The 24,079-nt window shown below is 42.1% G+C and overlaps 1 protein-coding gene across 1 annotated transcript in view; it reads right to left on the reverse strand.

Annotated features, from left to right (window-relative positions):
• sorcs3 (sortilin related VPS10 domain containing receptor 3) overlaps positions 1-12,407 on the reverse strand; it is a 239,272-nt gene extending 226,865 nt beyond the window's left edge. Inside the window, exon 1 of the mRNA XM_005919300.2 lies at positions 11,503-12,407. Within this exon, the coding sequence (XP_005919362.1) occupies positions 11,503-12,180 (678 nt within the window). The 5' untranslated portion in view covers positions 12,181-12,407. The remainder of the gene's footprint in view (positions 1-11,502) is intronic.
• Between the last annotated feature and the right edge of the window lie 11,672 nt (positions 12,408-24,079).

The raw sequence follows: 24,079 nt of genomic DNA on the forward strand, positions 1-24,079 counted from the left end.
AAAGCTGTCACGCAAATACAAATTTAAAATAATCTATTTGTGACATATTTTGGTGTTTCAGCTCTCTTTTGGTTTCTCTAAGCAAATATGTGGGTGGTCTTAAATTCACCGCACATTAAACTTCCTTCCTAAGCTGTTTGCTAACTTTGGGGTTTGGAAATGATCGCACCACCACCAAGCAATCATCAGTGATGAGCAGAAGGAAGCCAATAGGCTGTGCAGAGAGTTTTTTGGTAGCTAATTTATATTGATGTCAGCGCTGGAGCTGAACCTTGTTAAGTTTTAGTGATTTGATTCATTGGTGGTGTCGGACTTCTTGAGAAATGCTTGCTACTTTTGCTAAACCACAAGAAAACAGTCTCAGCGTAACTCTACTGTTGCTCGCCTTATTTTCACTGTAGCCTGAAGGTATATGACACACCAGAAATGATACTGAGCACCATTGATTGTAAAGGCTCCCTATCAGTCTCGCTGTGACAGGACTGGGGCAGTACAGTGGCTACCTTCACTGTGAATTACTGGGATTTAAAAGCTTTAAGCTTCTACTTTGGGGCGAGAAACTTACTAAGAACTGCGAGATCAGTAAATGTGCTTATCAACAAATGAAACGGCAATGAAAGTGAATATTCAAGAGGCTCATTTCATTATTTTTTAAAAAAAGGTGGCTTTACATTAAAAAAAGAACAAGCCCTTATCCAGGCTGCCGTTTTATGTGCTGCTCTCAGCACCACGAGCCACCACACTGCAGAAAATCACTGTGCTGTTGACGCAGGCAAAAAGGGACTCACAAGCCGGAGCACGTAAAAAGTGTCAGACTAAGGGTATTTATTTAGTTGCGTGCCTGTTACCACTCATTACTCAACATTACTGCTTGTACAACCCTAACTCGAGACGCGGCGAATTAAGAAACAAACACAGGAAATGGGAAAATGAATGTTGAGGGTCGGAGTGGGGCCGCTCAGGGACGACTTCATTACGGCAGCAAGAAAAAGACAAATTATTTAGCTGCTGAGGTTAATGTAAAGTAGAGGAGACATCGGCACTTTCTTTTTCATTATGGTGTTGCTACATATGATTATATATCCATTTACAGCATGTTTTCACCTCAGAGTTTTACTTTTATTTATTTACCGTAGCTGTGGCGAACAAAGGACCCACAGGGGGAAAAATAAGTTTTCAACTTTGCTTTGTCGGATAAATAATCCACTGCTAATAACTCTTAATTCAGCTTCTTTCACTGGTTTTCTTCTCATTATTATTATTTTCTGCATTAGTTGAGGCTCACACCCATTAGCATCAATGCATGTTAGAACATAGTTTCTGTAAAAGGGCACACTATGTTACGCACACGTGCATGCACGATGCAAAAAAATGCACCAAGCACACACATTCACACATTTAAGCCGTTTATCACTACAAATGTGACAGCCTGAGGCGGCTGCAGTCTAGTTTCCAGAATCTTTGCAGCCATACCTGGCAGCAAACAAGAGCGGCGCACGTGGACAAATACAATCTCCTCTCATCTCTATGCTGACAACAGACAGACGCTGACTAGCAGCACAATGCCACAGCCTCATTCCTCTGTGCATTAGCTAAACAAACTTGATTACAGGTGGCAACAGTTTGCTGTCTGTTGGATCCAGGTGCCAACTCCCAGAGATCCAAGCTATTATGAGCTGAAAAACACATTAAATGCCACTTACTATTTTAATGTGTTCCTTAAACAAAAATGCATAGAAGCAATGTGATCAGCAGCAATAATGCTGCAATAAATGATGTTTATTTAAAACTCCTTTTTGGCTTTTGCTTCAGACAAAACAAATCGGCACTAATGGGTTTGCTCTGTTGCATTTTTATCAGCAGTAACATGAACAGATGCCTTAGAAAATATACAGTGGGAAGAAATGTGACAGCAGCTCCCCTCGCATTGTCTGGCATGGTGTGCTATCTCAGAACATAGTTTCTAAAAGCTAAAAACAGAGACCATCTCAGGTACGCAAGAGTAATCCATACAGGTGGATCTACAGTATGCTGAAAGTTGGTAGAATTCTCTTGATTTTGGTGTCCAGTGGCACCAAAATCTTCATCTGTTGTCTGACAACTTGAACAATGTCTCCACCCTGAAGCAAGTAGGACACAAAGCGGGGAATGAGGGAGAACGCGACACTGGACGGAAGAAAAAGGACTTAAATACACAAGAATAACGAGTGAGCAGAGAGCTCACCCAGACCGGAGACTACCAAAGTAAAACAGGAAGTAATGGGAGCACACACAGAGACTGACTATGGGAAACAGGCAACTAGACAAAGACACGAAGACAAGGCAGGAAATGCTGGGGAGGAAAACCCAGACGAGACCAAACATGAACAGGACCAACTACTAAACAACCATAACTAGAAGTACTACTTAAACTTCTCAGTGGACAAAACTAGGAGACATAACGAAATAAACCAGTATCCAAGAACCAAAACACACTAAACACTGGGACAAAGACCCAGGTACCCTTGCAAACTGACCCTGACTCTATCAACTATTGAATTTTGCCTTTTTATGTAGTAGACTGATATTGTTACTAAACTGTCTTTAAATGCACCATTATGGAACTCAATAAGTGGAACTTGACAATAGAAATGGGAGGTTCTGGGGCCACTGGGATGAATTTGAAAGTATAATAAAAACAGCAACACCACTAATTGTAATGCAGCTGTGCAGCCTCAAAGTGTACCGGTGAAAGGCGTTACCTTCAGGGGAACAGGCAAAATGTAACGAGTTTCATTACATCACCATCACAGTAAATATAATGAGCGCTTACCTTTGTAACCGGCCTCAGTGGGAAATAAATGCCACAACCTTGAGGTGTAAGTGACACCTCTATTCGCTGACTAACCAAAGGGATCGTTAGCGACACCTCAGGCTCACGGTATTTGTCACGACAGGATTGTGAGGAGGCAGCGTACTTTGTGTTTCGGCACCAGGTCCTCCCTCACAGAATATCCCTATAAAAGAGCCGGAGGATTAATAATTCATTGATATCCGTGACCACTCACACGCTCCTTTATAAGACAGCCTTATATTAGCGCCGTACCCGTCATGCGGTCCAAACAACTCTTACAGCGCCATTAAAATTTTAAAAGCCGCTCAGCGTGGGGGCTGGGTAAATAGACAATTACTGAGTTTGATAGAAATGTAATGCGTCCCCCATTGGAAGGAAGTAGAAGAAAACCTTGGGGGGAGAAAAACGACTTATAGTCAGCTGAAGGATAATTTATTTAAAGGGCAACGTTCAGGCTGACTTCCACACCAAACACTGTGGACAGTCAGAAATTCAGTCACGTACTGGAGTACTTTATGCAGCTTGAAAGGGGTATTAACAGAAAATAGATGCCTCTGAATTTGGATATCTATCTCCCGCCGCCATGGGTGAACGATGCTTACGCAATCTGGTCGGTAATAGGAGGTGTTTAAGCAGGTTATTACCATTAAACTTCAAACGGAAATAAAGAAGCGGACCTGATTGTAAAATTAACGCAGTGTGGACACATTTTACGGCCACTTTCAATCTCTCATGGATAAACCAGTAGATCACTTTAATTAGACAATGTGTTAATTGACTGCAGGTCCGGGGTGTGATGTGTCAACATTAGTCTCCATCAATGACAACCTCCTCCAGGCACGACACATTCACTCTGACTGAGAGTGAGACATGATACTGAGACTGATTGAGGGTGTGTGTGTGTGCTCATGTCTTTCTTTTTTTTTTTTTTTCTACACGCCTTTCTTTTTTAGGTATGCTGTGTGGGTTTGGACGTCTGCAGTTTTGTGCATCTGTGACCTAATGAATGTATATCAGTGTGTGGGAGAAACAGACCGTGCTGAAGCAGGACAGAGAGGATAAGAGACGGTGAGGCAGAGAGGGAGAGAGAAACACAGCGTGCGGTCTATCGCTTCACTGTGGTCTGACATTATTATGTGTTCATCGCCTGGCTGCTCTCCCTGGCCTGCCCATGTTTGGGAAATGGCAAGGGACATCAACATTACAAGGTATCGCACTTGGCTCGGAAAAAAACTGGATAAGGTCAAGATGCGGCGTGCCTCTGGGACCGGAAAGTCTCACACTCACAGCTCGAGGAGAAGGACAGTGGGACGAAGCTACTCCCCGCTTTTAGACGATACCCCAAATGCTCTGCATGTTCCAGATGGTAAAAAGCCACGGGGTATAATAGAAATGAGACTAGATCAATCGTGACACTGGCATGCATCAGTTTAGTTAACACACGTGTACTTTCACACACACCCTTCTCTCTGGCTCGTGCGAATAATGTCGGCACCCTTGTACTGCCGACCGGGATCAGTGGCCAAGCGTATGATTACACAACTCTCTGAAGTCGTAGACAGTTGGCTTCCATCAACGCTTCAGCCACCGTGGCAATCACACAGGAAACATAATGAGGCCATTAGGTTTGGCGAACGCAGCCTTTAAAGCCTCTTGTTCAACCGGCTGGGTTTCTACTCCGCACATGCTCATAGCTTCAAAGCCTTTTAGCAGCTTGATGTGATCCAAGATCGGCGGCGCGCTGCAGTAGCAGGTGCAATGCATCCTGATTGGATGGCTTCCTGAATGGCTTCCTTAATGTGGCAGCGTTTCCTCGTTGAGGAGAGTTTTAACATTATGTGACACCTTTAAGTGCATCTGGTGACCTTTAGCAGAAGTTAGAAAATGCTAAAACTGTGCTGACCTAGTTAACTTCTGGCAAGAGGAGTTTTGTGCATGCAATCACGAGGGTAAGATGTTGCTGATAGGAATGTGTGTATTCATTTCATCCTGTTTTTCTGGATATATTTAAAATGGTCAGCTGTGCTCGCATCCCATGCAAATGATTTTGCCTTTTATTCTACAGAGCTAAAATCACATTCAGAAATGAAAAAGAGAAATGACCCAACATACATTAGTGACTCATTCTACACATCGAACCCAGTGAGAGTATTATGCAACACGACATGCTTTTAAAACCACACTGCGTGAAATCAGTAGGTCAAGAGCGAGCGGCAGCCTGACCCCGACTGTTTGGGAACTGCAGCCAAGAGTCTAGCTCCGGAGGCCAGTGTCAAGACCCATTCGCCATTCATGTTTTGTGGCACATGGCTTCTTGCCATGACATCATACTTCCACTGCAAAAAACCCCAAGAAAACAGGAGATGAGAAACAAATTTGTAGACACTAATTAGACTGGGATTAGGGGAAGGAGGGAGGGTGGAGGGAGGGACGAGGGAGCTGGGGCTCGCTGGAAGGGCTTCATTATTTATGATATTCTAGTTTTTCACCCTCTTCTTCCTCCAGAGCAGACAGCCACCAGGGTAGCAAGAGAGGCAAGAAAAGAAACAACTTTATAATGTATTAGCATCAGTAATTTAGGCTGAGGGGGAGGATGGGCTGATGGAAAGTGAGAGGGAACGCAGCCTGTCTCTACATCCTAAATCACCTCCCCTCGCAGCAGAGATGGCGCTCGCGAATGCTTCATCCTTGTTGGTCAGTCCATAGAACCGTCTTTCACAAAGTGTGCTGCAAAGAAGGATCAGAGTGTGCAAAAGCAGTCTCCTCAAAACATTTCTGCAAGATTCTTTCAAAACAGAGATCATTTTTCTGAATCCTGTGCAGGAAGAATCTGATACCCTGCAGAGGAAATGAAATAGCATTTAATGTCTTATAGATGTGTGTGGGTGCATGTACGCGTGTGCGTGTTTACTGCATGACATTTTTTTCTGCACTGTTCCTTCGGTTCTCAAGAGGGATTTGAGAATTTCAAACACACGCAGTCAGCTTTATTGATGACTTGCCAGATACGGACGACCTGCCTCGGCATGAGTTCTCACGACTTTAAAGACCACTCAAGTCGAGCAATACCCACAGTGGGTTATGTTAATTTTCCATACTAATCTTCAATAACCCCTTTAAAACCCACAGAGGACAACAAAGGGAGCACCGTGTGTCAGAGAACATGAAACAGTCATCAAGGAGCAGAGATGCAGCAGCCGGAAAGCCGGCGTCCCGATGCCGGTACTTATGGCCACAGCTTCCTTAAAGGAATATATTCGTTTAGATTATGCTGATGGGTAAGGATCTCAAGGTTCCCTTAGAAGAGATGAATGTTTCAAGATCACACTAGAAGAGGCACTGCTAAAGCTTTCCATTTTGTATTCCAGCTGTCAGTCACAATGCCATTATGCCCATGACTGCTGAGGCTGGGAGGTTGCACTGGCTCAAAAATACTTAGGAAAGAACTTGTCACGTCACCAGAGGAATGCATCATTGGAATTATGTTCATGAATATTAGAAAACACAGTTATTCTCAACATGGCTACCACTACAGTGCCAGTTAATATCTAAGGTTAAGGCTTGGATGTAACCTGCTTAAGCTTGAGACAGAAACATTAAGACACGCGCAACGACAGACTGTGTGTGGACACGCCACCAACCCCCGGGGAATCCACAGCAGTGTCAAGTCCTCCCACAAGTAGTCGCAGTGCAAGACACAGCCGACCACTCTGAAGTAAGGCTGAGAGAAAGTCTCTGAAGCACAAATGTTGTGAATTTATGGTCCATGTTGCAGCTAGTCAGCCAAATGGCACACCAGTCATCCAGCTGTGGTGCGTTTTCATTTAATCCAGAGGAATTCGAAATGTCCGTGGTGAGAAGCTGGCTAAAGGTCACTGTATGGGGCACAGGCTTTGCTCAGTTGTTGGTCAGAAAAGGTTCCAGTGATCAACACATGTTGTGTTCTGAGCCGCCTGGTTCTTGGTTGTTGGAAGGAAGAGTTCTCTCCCTGAGAATCTCCTTGAGGCCACGGGGAAGCATGTGATGTGACATAACCACTGCGAACTTTATCCAAGTAGTGCCTCCTGTGGCACCCATCTTTGACTAACCACAGGCCGCTTTTTGATTAACTACTTAAATCTTCAGCTTGTTTTTAATTTTATCCAGACAAACTGTCCCTCGGTCCAGTCAGTAACCACTACAACTGAGGAAAAGGAATAACCTTGGGCTCTATAGAGAGGAAACACTTGGGAGAACTTTCAAATTCAATAAATCTTCTTGTCCCCATCAAAAAAACAGAGAAAGATATGAAAACTCTGCCAAAGCAGACAGTTTTTCTCCTGCGTAATCAAAACTGTTATACACAGAGTAAATATGAGCCTCATAACAATGAGTCAGTAAACACTGATCTTATGGAGCCTGTTCTAAAAATTCTCTGCTGCAACTCAACCAAATTTGAGCAGCAGAAAAAAAGGACAACAAAATTCTGCATCTGTTTTAGTAACAGTGGCCCGACCACAACTGCTAAACCTGGAGGCCGGTTGCATTGAACCACATGATCCGGATGGTCCTGGTGCAGATGCCTTTGGCTTTGACGAATTACTGGATCCAGGTTTCTGCGGTCTTTTTCTATTCAAATATTATAATTTATTTGAATATTTCAACAAAGGAAATATTGAGTAGACTGAATGTGAAGTATGCTTTAAACTGCTTGGATGCATCTTCCTTAAAAATAATAAATTCAGTTAGTAAAACTCTCACAATCAAAATGTTTCATGTAAAAAACTGTGCTGCACATTTTGAACCGAAACCTGTGCACGAACTTGTTAATTTTGGTGTTTATTCTCATACACAGACATGAACTGAATCACGTGGCCCATATTAAAAATATATAAAGAAGCACAAGTATAAAATAGGTCTATTTTTTAAACAGCCATATATAGTTTAATGTTAAGAATGACCCAAGAAAATGTTAAAAAAAATAAACATTCGGGGAATTCAAAGAATATATGAATTCTTACATTAATACTCTTTATCAGTTAGTTAGATTGACATTACTAACCTCCATTATTAATGGTTGAACTCATGTTATGATCAATATATAACTTATAGAGGTAATTTTATGTAACTTGGATGAATGGATGCATTAATAACCATATAATCAGACTCAGATTAATACATCAAACAATTACATCAAAACAACCAATGACTGCATCTTACACATACATGTTTGCTAGTTTGCAAAGAAACTCTAAAGACATGTGCAGTGATTTACTGAAATGTGCAAATCTACATGGGAATACAGTATTTAAGGTAAAAACAGACTTTGTGCAATGCTAATGAGCTTAAAGGTCAATTATTGACATGACCACCTATATTCTTGCATACAGCCCGAACTGTCTCAGGCAGATTTCTGTAACTTTCTTCTGTAGTCTTCAGGAATAGTTCTCCAGACTTCTGCAAAGACATTCAAAGCGTATCTCTGGCTGTTTCTGTCTTTTGTTCTCTTTTAAGATGACACAGAGCCTCAGTAATATTGATATCCAGCCTATGTGGAGGCCAATCCATGACTGGTTCCACTGTGTCTTTTTACTATCATGCTGAAAAATTAAGCCAATCAGATGCTTTCCAGATGATATTACATGGTGGATCAAAATACTTTTTTTATTTTCATAATTCTATCAAACCATGGCGGAGCCTCTACTGTGATTTGCAGATGGCTCTAGCCTCACTGTGTCGCTCTGCTGACTCCCTCTTCACATGCTCACAATTTGAACCAAGAATTTCAAATGGGGATTTATCACTCCACAAGAAACTGATTTTCAGCACAGCGCTTGTGTTATTGGCATAACCTTTTTTTCCTGTTTCCCTTCCTTAAAAATGGCTTCTTGACAGCCACACTTCCACTGAGATTGTTTCTGATCACGCTTCAGTGAACATCGGGTCCAGGAAATGACTTTCAGATGTGGATCGTCTACTGTCGACTTTTTTTCTCTTTTTTTTCCCTTTTTTTTTTTTTTAGGTCAGCCAGTCCTTTTTTTGTCCTCCAGCTGATCACAACACCCACATCAGCTTGTACTGTACAGATCATCCAGCTATCTTGTATAGGCCCTCAGTTGCTGTACATCTGCTAGCCACTTTGCAACCCACCTCCAATGCAGCTCTTTGTTGCTGCTTTCTCCACCTCTACCCTTTCCTGGAAGGGCAAGCAGGTCCCAAGACAGCACTTCAATCAAATATAAATTTGTGAAAATCAAAATCTCTAATTGTCCTGATTAAGACAAAAAATACTATAGCAGTTAACTGTTAAAATATAATTAATAAATCTTACCAAATATCAGACAGAAGGGCTCTTCTGGTCTGAATTTAGATTAGAATCATCAGTTGTTTACATGAAATCAGTCTCTGACCATCAAGTATTTGGCTGTTGTTACTTGGATATTTGATTTTGGCTCAGGCTAAAAACAGTGCAGATGATAGTGTGCAGGACATCGCCTCTCATGTGACCTCAACACTAACCTTAGCACATGTCTTCTAAACCCTTAAAAGGTTTATGATAAATAGATGTGACAAGCAAAATGTGCCTGAAGTGGTGGCCTAGTTTCTATATTATAACAGATTCTACCAATCAATGTAAAAGAGACACGAGTATTAAGTTTAAAAGATAAAAGGAATTGTGAAAGTCAACAAAATATTGTAGTCAATGGGGGGGAAAAGTACTGAAAGACAAAGTCTGGAAGCAGTGGTCTGCAGACCAATTTTTCCACCATCATTTCCTCAAAGTTATGAAGAAGTACAGTCCACAGAGGGCCTAAGCCAACGAGCCCAACATCAGAGCTATTTTCGCAGCACAAGCAGGACGACACAATATTAGGTAAGAGTCAATATTGCGCCTACCTGTGTCCTGACCACGAGGCCAACGGGAGCTCGGGAGAATTTGAGTGTGTAAAGCAACCAAAGGTGGTTACATTTCTGGTGAGGACTGTCTCTGTAGTTCAAAGAGATGAAAAATAAATGAGGCTGCAGACAGTCAAGATTGAAGTGGCTGAATAAGCCTGGTCATCCATCCAAGCAGTTAGTCCTAGCTGCCCAACTTACCCTTTTTCTAACTGAACCACTGTTGCAGATTGGTTAAAAGACTTGAAGCTTAATCGCTCGTTCCCTCCCCTCCATTCATCAGCAGATCAAGCACCAAAAGCAAATCAAGATTAAGGAACAGATCCCCTCTCTTTTGAACAATGCTCTTGAGGCCAGACATGATTTCCTCCTTTTTTTGCCATGAAAGCGAAAGAGACTTTGAAACAGTGGCCTAAGTCTTTGAGATAATTATTGAAGATTTAAAGCTGGGGGCAGCCACACACAATAACCTCCTTACCCTCTCCATCCAGCGCACACACACACACACACACACACACACATGCACTTACACACACACACACACACGTTCCCCTCATAGTGCCTCGGTCTTCACTGCGGGTTAAAAAACAAGTTCATGCACCATGTTATAATCAGCTCAGACAAGACTGAATATGTGGGATTTTTTTCTGTTCTTTTTTTTTTTTTACAAATGGAGTAAAGACAGAGGAGCAGCCATAACAACAAATTAAGCTTGTGAAACCACAAAGAAGAGCCCAACGGCTCCCTGTGAGCTTACACGGTTGTGTAAATGACTTACATTCATTTTGGCTCATTATTCTCTTCCTATGAGGGCCCACTTGTGTAACAAGGGCAGGATTTTCATATATTTCATATGCATAAATAGGCTCGGACGAGGTCAGTGTCATTTTAGAATTAAGTAAATGGTTCTCTGGAACTATATCGCTGCTGTACAGCTTCACACAGCAGGGCAGCAGCCTCCCCCTGGCTTTGACCTGGACAAACTCCTTACATTAGAACACTGTATGTTGTTCTACAGCCAAACAACCTGATGTGTGTGTGTGTGTGTGTGTGTGTGGGGGGGGGGTAACCTAATCTAACCTCATCTCCGGCTTTGGAAATTGTGTGGTGACCCAACAGGGGATGTTTTTCTTCATTACTAATTTAAAGGATGGATATTTATAAATATTTGTAAACCTAATTCATTCATTCTTCGGTGACTCAGGTGAAGCACAAACTGTCCTCCAGTGGAGAAACACATAGCCTAAAGAATTTGGGGACTTACCGAGGGTTGCGTTATTTTTACGACTCCCTCTTTCCTTTCCTCCACATTTAATTCGGATGAAAACCTTCGCGTCACAGGGATGAATCATGCACTCGCATATCTCAGATATGCTACAAATAAGTCATAAATGTTTTCCCCACTGCGGCAATAAATCACGATAAAATCCGTATTAAAGTCATCATTGACGAGAGTAAAACTACGCAGTGTTTGTTCACCAAACAGCAGAAAACAAGAAAGAACTGACACGGGGGGGTCGTGTGTAATTCACGGTAGAGTCAAAGGTCGAGGCGGAATACGGTGCAGCACAACAAGCCCGAGCGCGTCACGGGTGCGCGTCTGTGGCTGCGTCTGCACGGGTGCACCTGTTAACAGCGAACCCAAACTCCGCGGCACAAAGTCTGAGCTCTGCGCGTCACGGAGCTGCTGGAAATATCACATCCTGCCGGCACAGCTGGCGTGAAATTGGAGTGTGACCAGGAACCAGTACGAAAACAAAACTGGGCAGATATTAAAGCGGGGCTGTACTTACGCTGCTGTTCTGTCCGGACCAGTAGACCACCGCGTGGTTATGCGCAGAGTCTCCAGTCAGAGCGAAAGTGCTGCTGGTGAGCTTGGGCTCATCCTGGCGGGTATTTCCTCTCCCTTCGTCCCTGTTCCACCTGAATTCGGACCTGCCTTGTTTGTGCGCGTCTAACATAGAACCCCGCTCATCCGGAGAGCCCACATCCACGCCGGCCCCTCCGGTCCACCCATTCTCGCTGAACCCGGCAAACTCATGACCGCTTCTCTTTGCTCTCCGGAGCGCAGAGTCCTCAGCCGTCTCTCGCTTATCATTGTTGCTTCGACTTTCTTCACTGGACCCGGGTGCACCTTCCTGCGTACTAACTCCATCCAAACTGGCATCTTGGGGGAACTGGGGGGCACCCTCGGCAGAAATCCCCGCCTCACGGTCGCCGTCCATTTCAGTATCCTGGTCGGTAACTCCGAGTTCCTTAAACTCTACTCGGATGTTTTTTAGGGTGGCAAGCTCCTCTGTCGGGTCGGCGCGTATCCCCAGCTGTAATTTCTCCTGGTGAAGTTGAACTGGCGTCGGGCAAGATGCGCAACTTATCTCCGCCTTGGCATTTTGTAGGGTATGAGCGGCTATCATCACCCAGATACCCAGAGATAAGTGCATGCCTGGGCAGAAGCCAGCCCAAGTCTCCATCGCTGACAGAGATTTTTGGGGGGTGAAGGACGGTTGGAGACCTTATCCGACACCTTAACTCCTTTGTCTCAGGTCGATGTGGAATAACTGACGCTTGGCTGTCCGTCTACTCGTCTGGAGGAAAGAAAAGTGCTCTTCAGCGAAACTGTTCACGTCCAAGGATCTTTGGTCGGGAAAGCCACCACACAGGAGAGAGGAGGAGCTGTATCGCAGCCAGCTGCCGAGTGTGCGCCCGGGAGAGAGAGAGAGAGAGAGAGAGAGAGAGAGAGAGAGAGAGAGAGAGAGTTGGGCGCTGTCCGTGGTGCTGAGTCTCCTCCAGCTCTTTGAAGTTGTTTAGATGTGAGAAATACAACATGGTCATTGTATGCCACCTACCATAAATTATCACACGTCTTATATATCATATAGTTGCCATGGCGTCAGTAAATTTGGCCTTTTTTTACTCTTAGTGGTCTTGTACACTCTGGATTTCTTTCAGATCACCACACCGTGCCTACAGATATGGTTCCGCTCAGTTAGTTACAGTTTCATGAATTGATGAACCTCTAAACGCTCAACCGGACCCCCCTTGCTCCTCCCCTCCACACACACACACACTTGGCTCTGTGTGACGTCACTCAGGAGAGATATCGCTCATATGGTCCAACTCATATACACAGCTTTTTAAGTGGGAACACACACACTCAGCTGCTGTTCAAATATTCTGTTTTCAAGTCACAGCCAATTACAAGAAAGACGGCTTTAAGAGCAGGAAAAACAGCTTGTTTCAGACAGAGGAATAACTAAGGAGCTGCACCTTTGTCCACTTTAAGATAAATCTGAATTGCTTTCAGCTTTAGGCATGCAGAGCTAATGTGGGAGAGTCCTAAAACAAAAATGCAGACCAGAAAATGAAGTCATTTTGAAACTTTGCTGTCACTTTGCTACTATTGTTCTCGTTATTCTGACTATTACTACTTTTTAAAGAGGTGAAATTAGACTTTATCCTGATTTTACACGGACACAGCTAACCAGTCAGCAGCACTCACTGGCTTCTCATTTCCCATGCTTGTGTTGTATGTCCCTACTCAGCATGCCAATCTGTCTCTGTCTCAACAACATGAAAAATGAAAAAAGAATGAAAAAAAGGCAGGTCAGTCTGATGGCAGTGTGTGTGTGTGTGTGTGTGTTTGTGTGGGTGGGTAGAGTGGGGGGAGAACACTCACTGATGGATTGGGATGAATTGGCAGGGAGTTGCACCACTCCTTGGGGGGAAATAAGGCAGTGCCTAGAGGCATGTGAGAATGAGAGAAGGAGGGAGGGGAGCGCTGGGATACTGTGCTACCGCCTTCTGCGCATCAAGGACTCAGAGCGCAGATGAAACTGTGATAAAAAAAATAGTGCTGGGAAACTGTGGGGGGGAGTTTTTCTGATGGAGCGGGTTTTGTAGAGGGTGTGTGCCTAAGTGCAGCACGGTTATTCATTAACAATCCAGCATGTTGTGTCCTTGTCTATCATCTTGACTGCCCACAAATTGCCCATCAGGGAAAACTCAGGGGACTCTGCCTGAATTTCAACAAATTCCCAATCATATCAGTGTGAGAAAGACAGCCGCAGAGGAAGGAGATGCATCACATTGTGTGAAAAAAGTATGATCTGGAAGGAACCAGTGCAGGATTCATAGTAAGGAGTAATGCGAATCTTTCGCATTGCCGCAGAGCTCGTGTGTACATTTAATCTAAGGAGTATGAAGCAACTCAGCTGTCGGTGTAGATTAAAATAGCTACATTTTATACATTTACAGATGCGGATGACAATTTGAATGAGAATTTGTTAAGATGTGAACCCTACAGAGAATAATCACCTGAATCTGAACCAGACTTTGCTTTTACATCTGTCCCTCTGGCGCAGGAGCAAATGAGGACGAACAAATGCTGGATTTTAATACAGGAGACCCCTCACGTTCTGTTTACGCTGATCAAAGTCAATGTCTCGTTTAGCCATTACTGTCCCACATCCTCAGCCAGCCTCCATGGTTAACTGGGTCAGCACAGATTGCAATTTTTTAACCAAAAACCTGATTCCACTGCCAGCTATGTTTGGACTGTATGCAGGACTCCAGGCATTTGTATAGTGTCTACTTTTACTATCTTCCTGAAATCCCAGGAGTTTAGGTTTAAGCTCAGTTGGCTCATTTGTGTCCAACATGTTCTTGTCCCACAGCATCAGATCCCGTCACACACGAGTCAGGTGTTCTTTGATGTCGGTGCCTTGACCCACCTGCCATGGCGATTTTAGCTGCTGACAGACAGCGGTCCTGTTTGAAAAGCAAACAAGGGCAATTTTGGAGGCTGGATAGATGTTTGCAGAGTAAGAGGCAGGTCACCTTCACTCACTGCTTGGTTAATTCGGGGCAATGACTTCAGTGGTTTTTAAATTGAGACAATATGTAAGGTACTCACATTTTATGGCTTTCTGTGTTATTCATACTTTTCTTTTATGAAAGCTGGCTCAGCACATGAATATGTACTGGATACTGTCCTGCCATGGATGCCATCTGCTCACTGAAAATGAAAATATCTCGCTTGTACATGAATTTGAAGGATTTTTGTGTGTTTGTTTTGCTGAATTTTTGTTTTTAACTTTTTTGCATTGGGGAAAAAATGATTCTCTGTGTGGCGCTCCGTCATTCAGGGAGCGTTTTATGTCTTTAAAAACCCTCCAAAGATTAAAGCTGATAAACAAGGTCCTGGCTTGCTGTTGGAGCTGTTCTATCAGCTGTTTGAGAAATGCTCTGGAAAATTCTTTTCATATAATCTTTTCATTGCAATACCATAAAAGCCCACAGTCACATCTACAATCACAGCATGCACAAAGTCTGCAGAGAGCTGGTAAAGACACTGGAGCATTCTCAGCTAATAAGCAGGATTTATTTCCGCAGGAGTTACTTGCTGTTCTTAGTACACGTCTGTTTTATCGTATGCATTGTTCAGTATTTTTCCCTCCAAATTATCCAAAATACTTTGACAGTGTGGCATTTTTGAGCTTTATGCTTTTTTTGCTTCCTTGCCTAGTGTCAGACTGAGCTGTCATGGTGCTCGTTATTACGCTACAGATGCTATAGATATTAAGATTCGCTTAGCTTATACTTTATACTGATCCAAACAGACAGTTGGCCTTGATTTTTTGTATAGATGAAGGCAAAAATGTATGTTCAGCTACATTTTGTTACCTCAGGCCACCTGAGTTGGGCCTAGTTCCCCCCCGAGTCTATATATATGCTCAGCTAACTGATTTCTCACACGAACTATATATTTATCAAACATTTAGAACTTTTATATCAATCTTCTTTTTTTTACTCTAGGCAAGAACCTGAATTTATGTATTTGGTAAAAGATCAGAAGGTAAAGTGTGTGTGAAGCACCGCCCTCCAGGCCACGTTCTCGACTCCTGCCTTACAAGGACTTTGTTAAACCGACCATCTCCGAAGAAAAGCTTCAAGCAGCTTCGATCAACTCTGTAACGGGGACCAGTTGCCAAGACTGAATTATTTCAGAGGGACATGTAATGAGATTTTAATGAAAGTGAATGAAACTTCTCATCTCTTCCGATGCTGCCATTCATCAATTACCATGGCTTACTAATGGAGTGGAAATTATTAATCCCTTTAAACAATAAATCAAATGGAATTTTTCAAATCAATCAAACATCCAAGTAAGATGTATTTTGTATCTTGAAGGAGCAAAAAGGAGCAGCGTCCATTTTATGTCCTAGAGAAGTGTCTTTGTGAACACACCGACGGGAGACCACCCTTTATGAAAAGCAAGTGTCCTTGAGAATGACACTCACGTCCTCTCTGAACCAGGGCTGCAGATCTGTAGCCGGTCCTTCTTTTTGTCCTCCCTGCAGCCAAGCAGCTAAAAATCTTCATCTTCATCATCTAATTTAAAAAGCACTGAATGTCACTTTTTTAAGCATCTTTATGTACTGTAGGAGTTTGTGGGTGTAAACTAAACAAAATCTTTGAAAAATAAGACAGAAAATAGCGACACTCGGGTGTTCGTGCACTTTGAGGTTTATCGATCACATTTCAAGACTTTGCATTGGGCTGCTATTGTCAGGATGCCTGGGTCGTTAACCCAGGGTTTTGAGTTTATTGTATTATTTATCATTTCTATTCTTTGGTTTCTTCGTTAGAGTTCTGTCTTATGGTTTATGTCTCTGTGTAATCCTTAGTTGCTATATCCCCGTGTCCAGTCAGTGTCTGTCTGCCCTGATCCCATGTCTTTGTTCCCTCTGTTGCAGTGCCTGCATGTGAGTCTGTGTCTTTAGTTCAGTCTGTGTTATGTTTCCTGTTTTATTTTGAAGGTCCATGTCTGATGTTAATGTATCTGGTTTTGCTTCCTTTGTCTCGTTAGGCCTGATTTGCCCCAGCTGTGTTTCCCTCCTGTTACCCATTCCCTGATTGCTCCCTCGGTGTATTTAAGCCCTGTGTTTCTCTGTGTCCGTGTTGTGATCTACCCTTATCTAGCTGTGTGGTCTGTCTGTGTACGTGTATTTTCTATTCCTAGTTTTGTTGCCCTTCTGAGTTCAGCATTGAAGCTGTTTTGAGTTCACGTCTGTCTCCAGAGTCTGCATTTTGGGTCCTTCATATCACCACTCCTGCCTGCACACAGCCGTCACATAACAGCTATGCCCATGCTACTGTGTAACATTATAAAACACTGTTCATTTACATAGCATGTTGCTGTAAATCATGTGCATGTAAAAAACACCATGCATATTTCATTAAATGGATAAAATATATTTTACATAAAAATATATTTTACATAACACCGACTTCCTGTCTCTAGTATCTCATGTGATTACTGTCACAGTTAGACAGACGTATAGCTGCTAACGACACAAACTGGAAATTGACAGGAAAAAGTTAACAATTACAAATTGATCATTGATACAACATTAGAAAATAACAACAAGAACTCCAAAAGACCTGTTTGTATGTCTCAGGGTGTCGAGACACAGTTAAATACATGTGGCTGAATTGTAGCACTGGGGCTACATTGTTGAAATTATGAAGCCTGTTTGCACCACCAATGTTCAAGACTCATAAAATCAATGTATATAATCAACTTTCAAACAACAATCAAATATTCAGCGCTGATGGCTTTTTATAGTCTGTTTGTGATTTAATTCAACGAAGAAGGCATCAAAATATGATTGTACTGTAATGACTGTGTGCTATGCACAGCTAGCCCTACTGTTTTTGTCAGCAATGTTCCCTCTAAGCTGCGGCCGTGCACAATTGTGCACTGCTGGCACGGTCTCTGCGCACAGAAAAAAAATCTAACCTGAATTGAAATTAAAATGAAAACTTTAACAATTCTGTTTTGCAGTGTGAGTCAGTGACTGGCTGCTCTAGTATGGGATTAGAACGATGCCACCTTATCCCACAGTCCAGCCAATGATGCGATTCACATTCGTATATACGCAGCTGATCAACGTGGTTGACAGGATATGACAGCGTCCTTATGTGCCGACACTGGTGTTTTAGCTAGCAAAGCAGCTGATGTGGACTGAAGCCACGTTAATGACAACGTGTCCAACCATTGGAGATGTGAGCAGGACAGACGGAACAACTGACAGAAAAAGTGTGGACTTTATACCAGTTTTTAAATTGTGTTGATCGGCCACGTAAAACCAGAGTTATGATAAAAATATGTGCAATGTTTGTTTTTCTTCCTGAATACTGTCGTTGTTTATATTTACTGCGGGAGGAAACGGTAAAAACTGCGTTTTATAAGGAAAACAATGCCAAAGAACCCCACCCTTTCCTATTGGTGGAAAAATGCACCATGTCGACCAATCAAAAAATGATATGGCAACATGGCATTTGGTTGTTTAGGAAAAGGGAAGTTTTAGGAGTGACGGTGGAGTTTTGAGATGTGAGAGATTTGAGACGTTTAGGCAAATCGTGTGTAGTTAGTGTGTAGTTAGTGTGTAGTATAGTCAGTAGTTTTGTTGTGTGTCAGAACAATGAGGCGACTGCTGAGTGTTACAGGTGTTACAGCAGTGATACATCTGCTGCTGTCAGGCCTGCAGGATTCAGGCTGGTGTTCTCCTTCATCTCATAGCGGACACAAATTATTTTTGGAGCGGCACAAATAATTTGTGTGGCACCAGATTTGATGCAGAACAGCTGATTGTTCTGTAAATAGTTTGAAATGTTTGTTTAAAAAAACGCCTTGGCTGCATTTTTAGGTAAACAGCTGCAAAACACTTTGTTGTTTGCATAACTCAGTTACTTTTTTGAAGAAGTAACTATATCATTAATTGCCCAGCATTGGTCATTATATACTGTATTTTGCAGACAGAGTTACAGACTCATCATACAAGTCAGAGCTTTATAAAAAAAAGAAAATAAAGTTGTGTTTTCAAAATTGGAGTTCAAGTTATTTTTACTTAACATACTACACCGGTCATGAACAAGATTGTTTTTAATTTTCATTGTAAGTGGGCTAAAGCAGTTAATTAAAAGTAGTCTAACATAAATGCTGTAGTTTGATTATTTTAATAAACTGTAACTTGGATGGACTGGATGCTGGCGTGACCACAGTGCACACGTCTGCTGTTGCTCACAGTGGTCCAAGGGACGCTGAGGGAACATTAGAGGGAACATTAGAGGGAACACTGGTTGTCAGTGTGAAAAAGTTGCAATAATTCTCACACCTTTTTTGTAATCATGTTTTGTTTTTTGTTTTTTTAAATACGCTAATTTTGGTCCACTTTAATAAAACACGGTGCCAGTGTTGAACTCTGATTTATATTCAGAATCGTCAGCAGTGCATGCGCCCATCTGGGGAAATCTGATACGTGTGACTCACAGTAACCCTCTGCAGCTCCCTTTCTTTTAGCCATAACAGGAAGAATTAGATGTTGCTCAAGATAATCATACAAATGATCAGAACCAGGTAGAAACAGAATAAAAAACAGACATCCTGCTGATATTACAACTGAATGGATGCGTAATGCTGTTTGGTCTCTGTGGTACTTTTTAATGACACCTTTACAATAAACGACATAGGGCATAAGAATAAAAAACAGCAGGTTTAATATACAATCAGTTATTTATGTTTAAGATGAAAGAAATGTACTCGTGCTCATGTTAAGATTGTTAATCTTGTAAATAATTTATATCTTCACGAGAGATCTGTAACAATCAAATTCAGCAGATTGTAACTCATTAAGCTAAAGTTTGAACGGCAGCTTTCTCACCAGAATACAAGATCCAGAGTTCGTTTGCACGGGCTGGTGTGAAAGCACCCTTCAGCACGTCTGTGGTTTTAGTGAAACAACTGACCCGAAACAATGTGGTGAAGGATTCATCTTCAGAAAGCGATCGCTTAAATAAGGGAAATTTACATTTACATGAAAACTCTCCCTCAATACATTAGAAAGTGGGGGGAAGAAGTGCTTCATGTATAACAAAGTGACATAAATCCTCATTTCTGATGAGGACGTGATCTAGAGATCATGCAGTGACAATAATATTTTTAAAAAATGTCAATGTTGAGACTCTGTTGGGGTTCAGTTATGTCCAAAAGCAGTACAAAATCAGTGGTAGTGAGAAAATTGGACCCTATATGTACTTTATGAGGCACACCTGTTCAACTGCTCCTTCATGCAGAGCTATAATCAGCCAAAGTACATGGCAGCAACTCAACGAATTTGACAAAGTTCACAGTGAGCAGCACAGCAGTGAAGAAAGCTGATTTAAGTGACTGGATGTTGGGGCTAGACAGGCTGTCCTGAGGATTTCAGAAACTGCTGATCTACTGGGATTTTCCCACACAGTCGTCTCTGGGGCTTACAGAGGATGGTAAGAAAAGGAGAAAACACACAGTTCTCTGTACAAACATGCTTTGTTGATGCCAGAGGTCAGAGGAGAATGGACAGACTGCTTTGACCTGATAGGAAGGCAACAGCAAGTCGAATAACCATTTGTTAAAAAACTGATAGGTAACATTTCTACTTCCAGCAAACACTTCAAAATACTTTTTACAACAAGCCTCAGTCTTATTGATTGGGTACTTTTCCCTACACCTAAGCACCTTGTCTAATATTTATAACTCCACATGATAAAAAAAATAAATAAACATCAGAGCAGAAAAGTGCACATTTACCTGCTATCAGTTAAGGTTCTGATTTCCCATTGTTGGATCAACAATCCAATGCTGCTGATTCAGATGTGGACAACAGAAATTTGGCCTTGCACTTCCGCTTAACAGAGCTCATCTCAGGCACTTCAGCGCCACTTGGCCTAGCTGTCAGATCAGTCTTAAAGTGAGCACCCACACTGCTTCAACACCTTTACCTGCTAAGAATAGGATCAAACGTGACCATCTACGTGAACTAAAAGCAGTGACAAGGTTACTGTGGATGAATCTCGTCTTACAGCCTGGAGTCAACGGACGGCCAAAGAAAGATCAAGGAGGACATTTACATCAAATGTGCTGGTTACAGCCCATCATGTCAACCTCAATGATTCTGACTTAAAAATACATTATTATTTACCGATTTATTAACCGTACCTCTGTCCTGTTTAAATATTTTTGGCATGCATTGTATTTTAATTTTACAATTCCTTTGAACAATATCAGAATTTTTCTGCCAGAAAATCACCTCAAATGCATAATCTGCAGGATAATTGATGCAATTGTTGCTGCCAGTTTGTGTTTTTATTTAAATTTGTTTTCCTGGAAAACCATCGCACCCCCGCAAACTTTCAGGACTAACTTGTCAGGCTAGCAGGAACGTAAGGAAACAAATCAGTGCAGTTTCCAGCAGGGTCGTCCTTTGAAAGCCAAAGAGTCAATCAGCTGTGACACGAGTGCTGAATTCTGCTTTATGCCGAGTAAGTGATGCTTCGATTCCTCACAGAGCGCGGTCGTCATAAAGACGGCGTGCGTATTTAAGAGAGCTGTTTGTCATTGATCCATATTGATGTTCGCTATGTTGCCCTGCCCCAAGTCTGCTGAAGGCTACAGAAGAAAAAATGTGTTTTGCTTAAAGAGCGTTGGCTCGGCTGCTCCAGCTTCCCAGCCAAATTAGAGAGTTTCTTCTGTTGAACGAGAAAACTTTGGCTTCTTTCATCAGGTTGTTCATTTTAATGTTCATAACACTGACTGAAACTTGCATACATTTTAAATCCCGCTTGTGTGCACCATATTACAGAAAGCAGACAAACTGCACACTCTGTCATTAGATGCATGTGTTTCTAAAACCCACTGCCACAAATTAGAAAGTAACACCAAAGTGCATCAGTGGGAATGTGTTTAGTGTTGTGGTGAGCTGTGAGTGGGGTTTGCCAGATATAGTGAAGCTAAGCTAAAGTTTTCCACAATGTGCCTCCTCTGCTCAGAGCATATTTTCACTTCAAGTCACTTTTCAACCTCCAAGAAGATTGTGCTGTCACTTTTATTCCAAGTGTTTCTATTGGGGCCTTCTACTATTAAGATCTGATTACTTAAACGCTGCTGAGAAAAGCAATTCCAAAACATATCTGTAAGACTATTTTCTGATCTGCTACGACCGCAGCTAACGTTCAATTGAAAAGCCATTTCAAACATTTCCATTTACTGTAGATTGTAAATTATATCATTAAGTAAGCTGAAATATGAGCTTCACAAAAACACTGTGACAATAACTTTAAGTGACCCCGTGGTCGTAAGCATAGCAACTGATGAAATCGATGTTCAAATTAACTTTGAACGTCGATTTACAGTAAAGACTAAATTACATACACATGTACCGTGGTTTTGATAAATCAAGCTATTCTTTGGAAGATAATCTCATAGCCTCACACAAAACTAAAGTGTGTGTTTGCGATTATGTTTGCATGTGCGCGGCTGTACAGTATGACGCCGATGCACTCGATGCACTCGGGGGACACAGTAAATACTCCAAAAGCCTGGGGAATGGAAGTGCTGTCAGGAAACATGTGACATTTGGATGAGGCTCCAGTGGGTTTTCTCGCACATCCAGCTGAAAGGTCAAGCTATGATAGGGAGTCCTTGGACACGCAACTGTAATTGACCTTTGTCTTTGATAGTAGGGCATAGACTGACATACAGTATGCTTCTATAGGGGCATCATCCGCCTCTTTTACAATATAATTAGTCAAGTTGCTCGGGGAGTCATTAAGTAGCAAGCGCCAAGTGTAGAGGACAGAGTTCGTCAGAGGTGACTGGAGTAAAACACTGTGGTGGATTTTCTAACCAATAAAATGACTCGATTAAGAACAATATTGATCAAGTGAAAATAAAATATTGGTCATCACATTCGTGAGATTCTCCTTTTTGTGATAAAATAGCCGCTGTCTTACTTTTGCCATTGAATGTTGGTTAGTTTTCATGATGAAACGGTGGGCTCTGATTAAAGCAAGATAAACACAAATATGCAAATCAACCACAACATGAAAACCAGTCCTGTAAAGGCACCATTTTTAACCTTAGGGCAGACCTCAAAGTGGAAGCAAAGTGAAATGACAACTCAACTAGGAAATAATAGATCACGTAAAATCAGAGAGCACTGTTAGCGGATGCCGAGTTGCATAGTGTGCAGAGGTCTCCATCACTACAGACCTCCAAACTTCAGGTGGTGTGGAGATCCAGAAATTCTTTTATTGCTGCCATATAACCTTCATCATTATAACTGCATTAATAACATTCTTTACAGCATTATTCCATTTAATAATATTTCTCACAGTATTGATATTGCATTACAGCTGTTTATTGAAGATGTCCATTTGAGGATCTTCCATTATGTTAACTTTTATTACAAGTACGGTTAGAAGTATTTTATACACTTTGCATATCTGTGCTTATTTCGAGTTGATGTTTGGTTCATTAAGGGTCTTAAGCTTCACTGGCGTGACTGTCCAGGTGATCCATGCTGAGGGAAACTAGAACATAGAAGGATAACTGCAATGCATGCTTACAACACATATAATCTAGGAATGTGTCAGGCCTGAGGCCTTAACTCATTTGGTGTCTCACTATATTTTACTCTACTTGGCAACAGATGACCAGAGTCAATAATTAGCCCCAGAGACCCTGAGGGCTTGAAGTTTATTACCTTGTATGGAAGGTGTTATAGAAAAGAGAAGTTCTATGTCTGCTTTTAGCTATTAAAGATGTACAAGATGTACGATTAACTGTGACTAATGTCTGGAACCTATTTTAATCTGCTGCTTTATAAGTATCCACAACATGTATTTTGGTCAAAGGACATATGCTGATGTTTTCTCCTGTGTGTTAATAAACTCATCGTTTGATTGCACTTTTCTGGGGCCTCCGTGGTTTGTCTCACTGCTCTACATTGATCGATTTCGCGACAGTGGCCTTCAGATTATCTCAAAAACTGTGCAAAGAGAGCTTCATGGAAAGGGTTTCCATGGCCAAGCAGCTGCACCCAAGCCTTACATCACCAAGCACAGTGCAAAGCTTCAGATGCAGTGGTAGAAAGCATGCCACCAGTTATGTGTTTGAAGGCAGATGTGCGAACGCCTTTGATAATATAGTGCATTTCTACACCCTGAGGAAGGCACAAGCCAGCATATGTTGGTGTATTTTCATGTCTTTAGCCCAGCAAAACGAAGGCTTTGCTTTAATTTTCCGACCCTATCGTCAGTGGCTTCACTTGGATGTTTCATGTCACATTTTGGGATATAATCTTTCCATTTATCATTTTGTAACTGTTCCCTTCCAGGTGGTTTGAGAGATACCAGTAACGTTCCTGTCACTCAGTTTCTATACTTGTGGCTTATTCCCCTCCTCTGTGAACTGCACTGCAGTACTGGATAGTAGGAATGTTTCAGGAAGTCCTTTGGGTCCTGTAGGCTCTGTGGTATACCCTCCAT

This window comes from Haplochromis burtoni, unplaced genomic scaffold (genome assembly GCF_018398535.1).
Source record: "Haplochromis burtoni strain Fernald_Lab_line unplaced genomic scaffold, NCSU_Asbu1 Contig_35, whole genome shotgun sequence".
In the NCBI taxonomy this organism is placed as follows: domain Eukaryota; kingdom Metazoa; phylum Chordata; class Actinopteri; order Cichliformes; family Cichlidae; genus Haplochromis; species Haplochromis burtoni.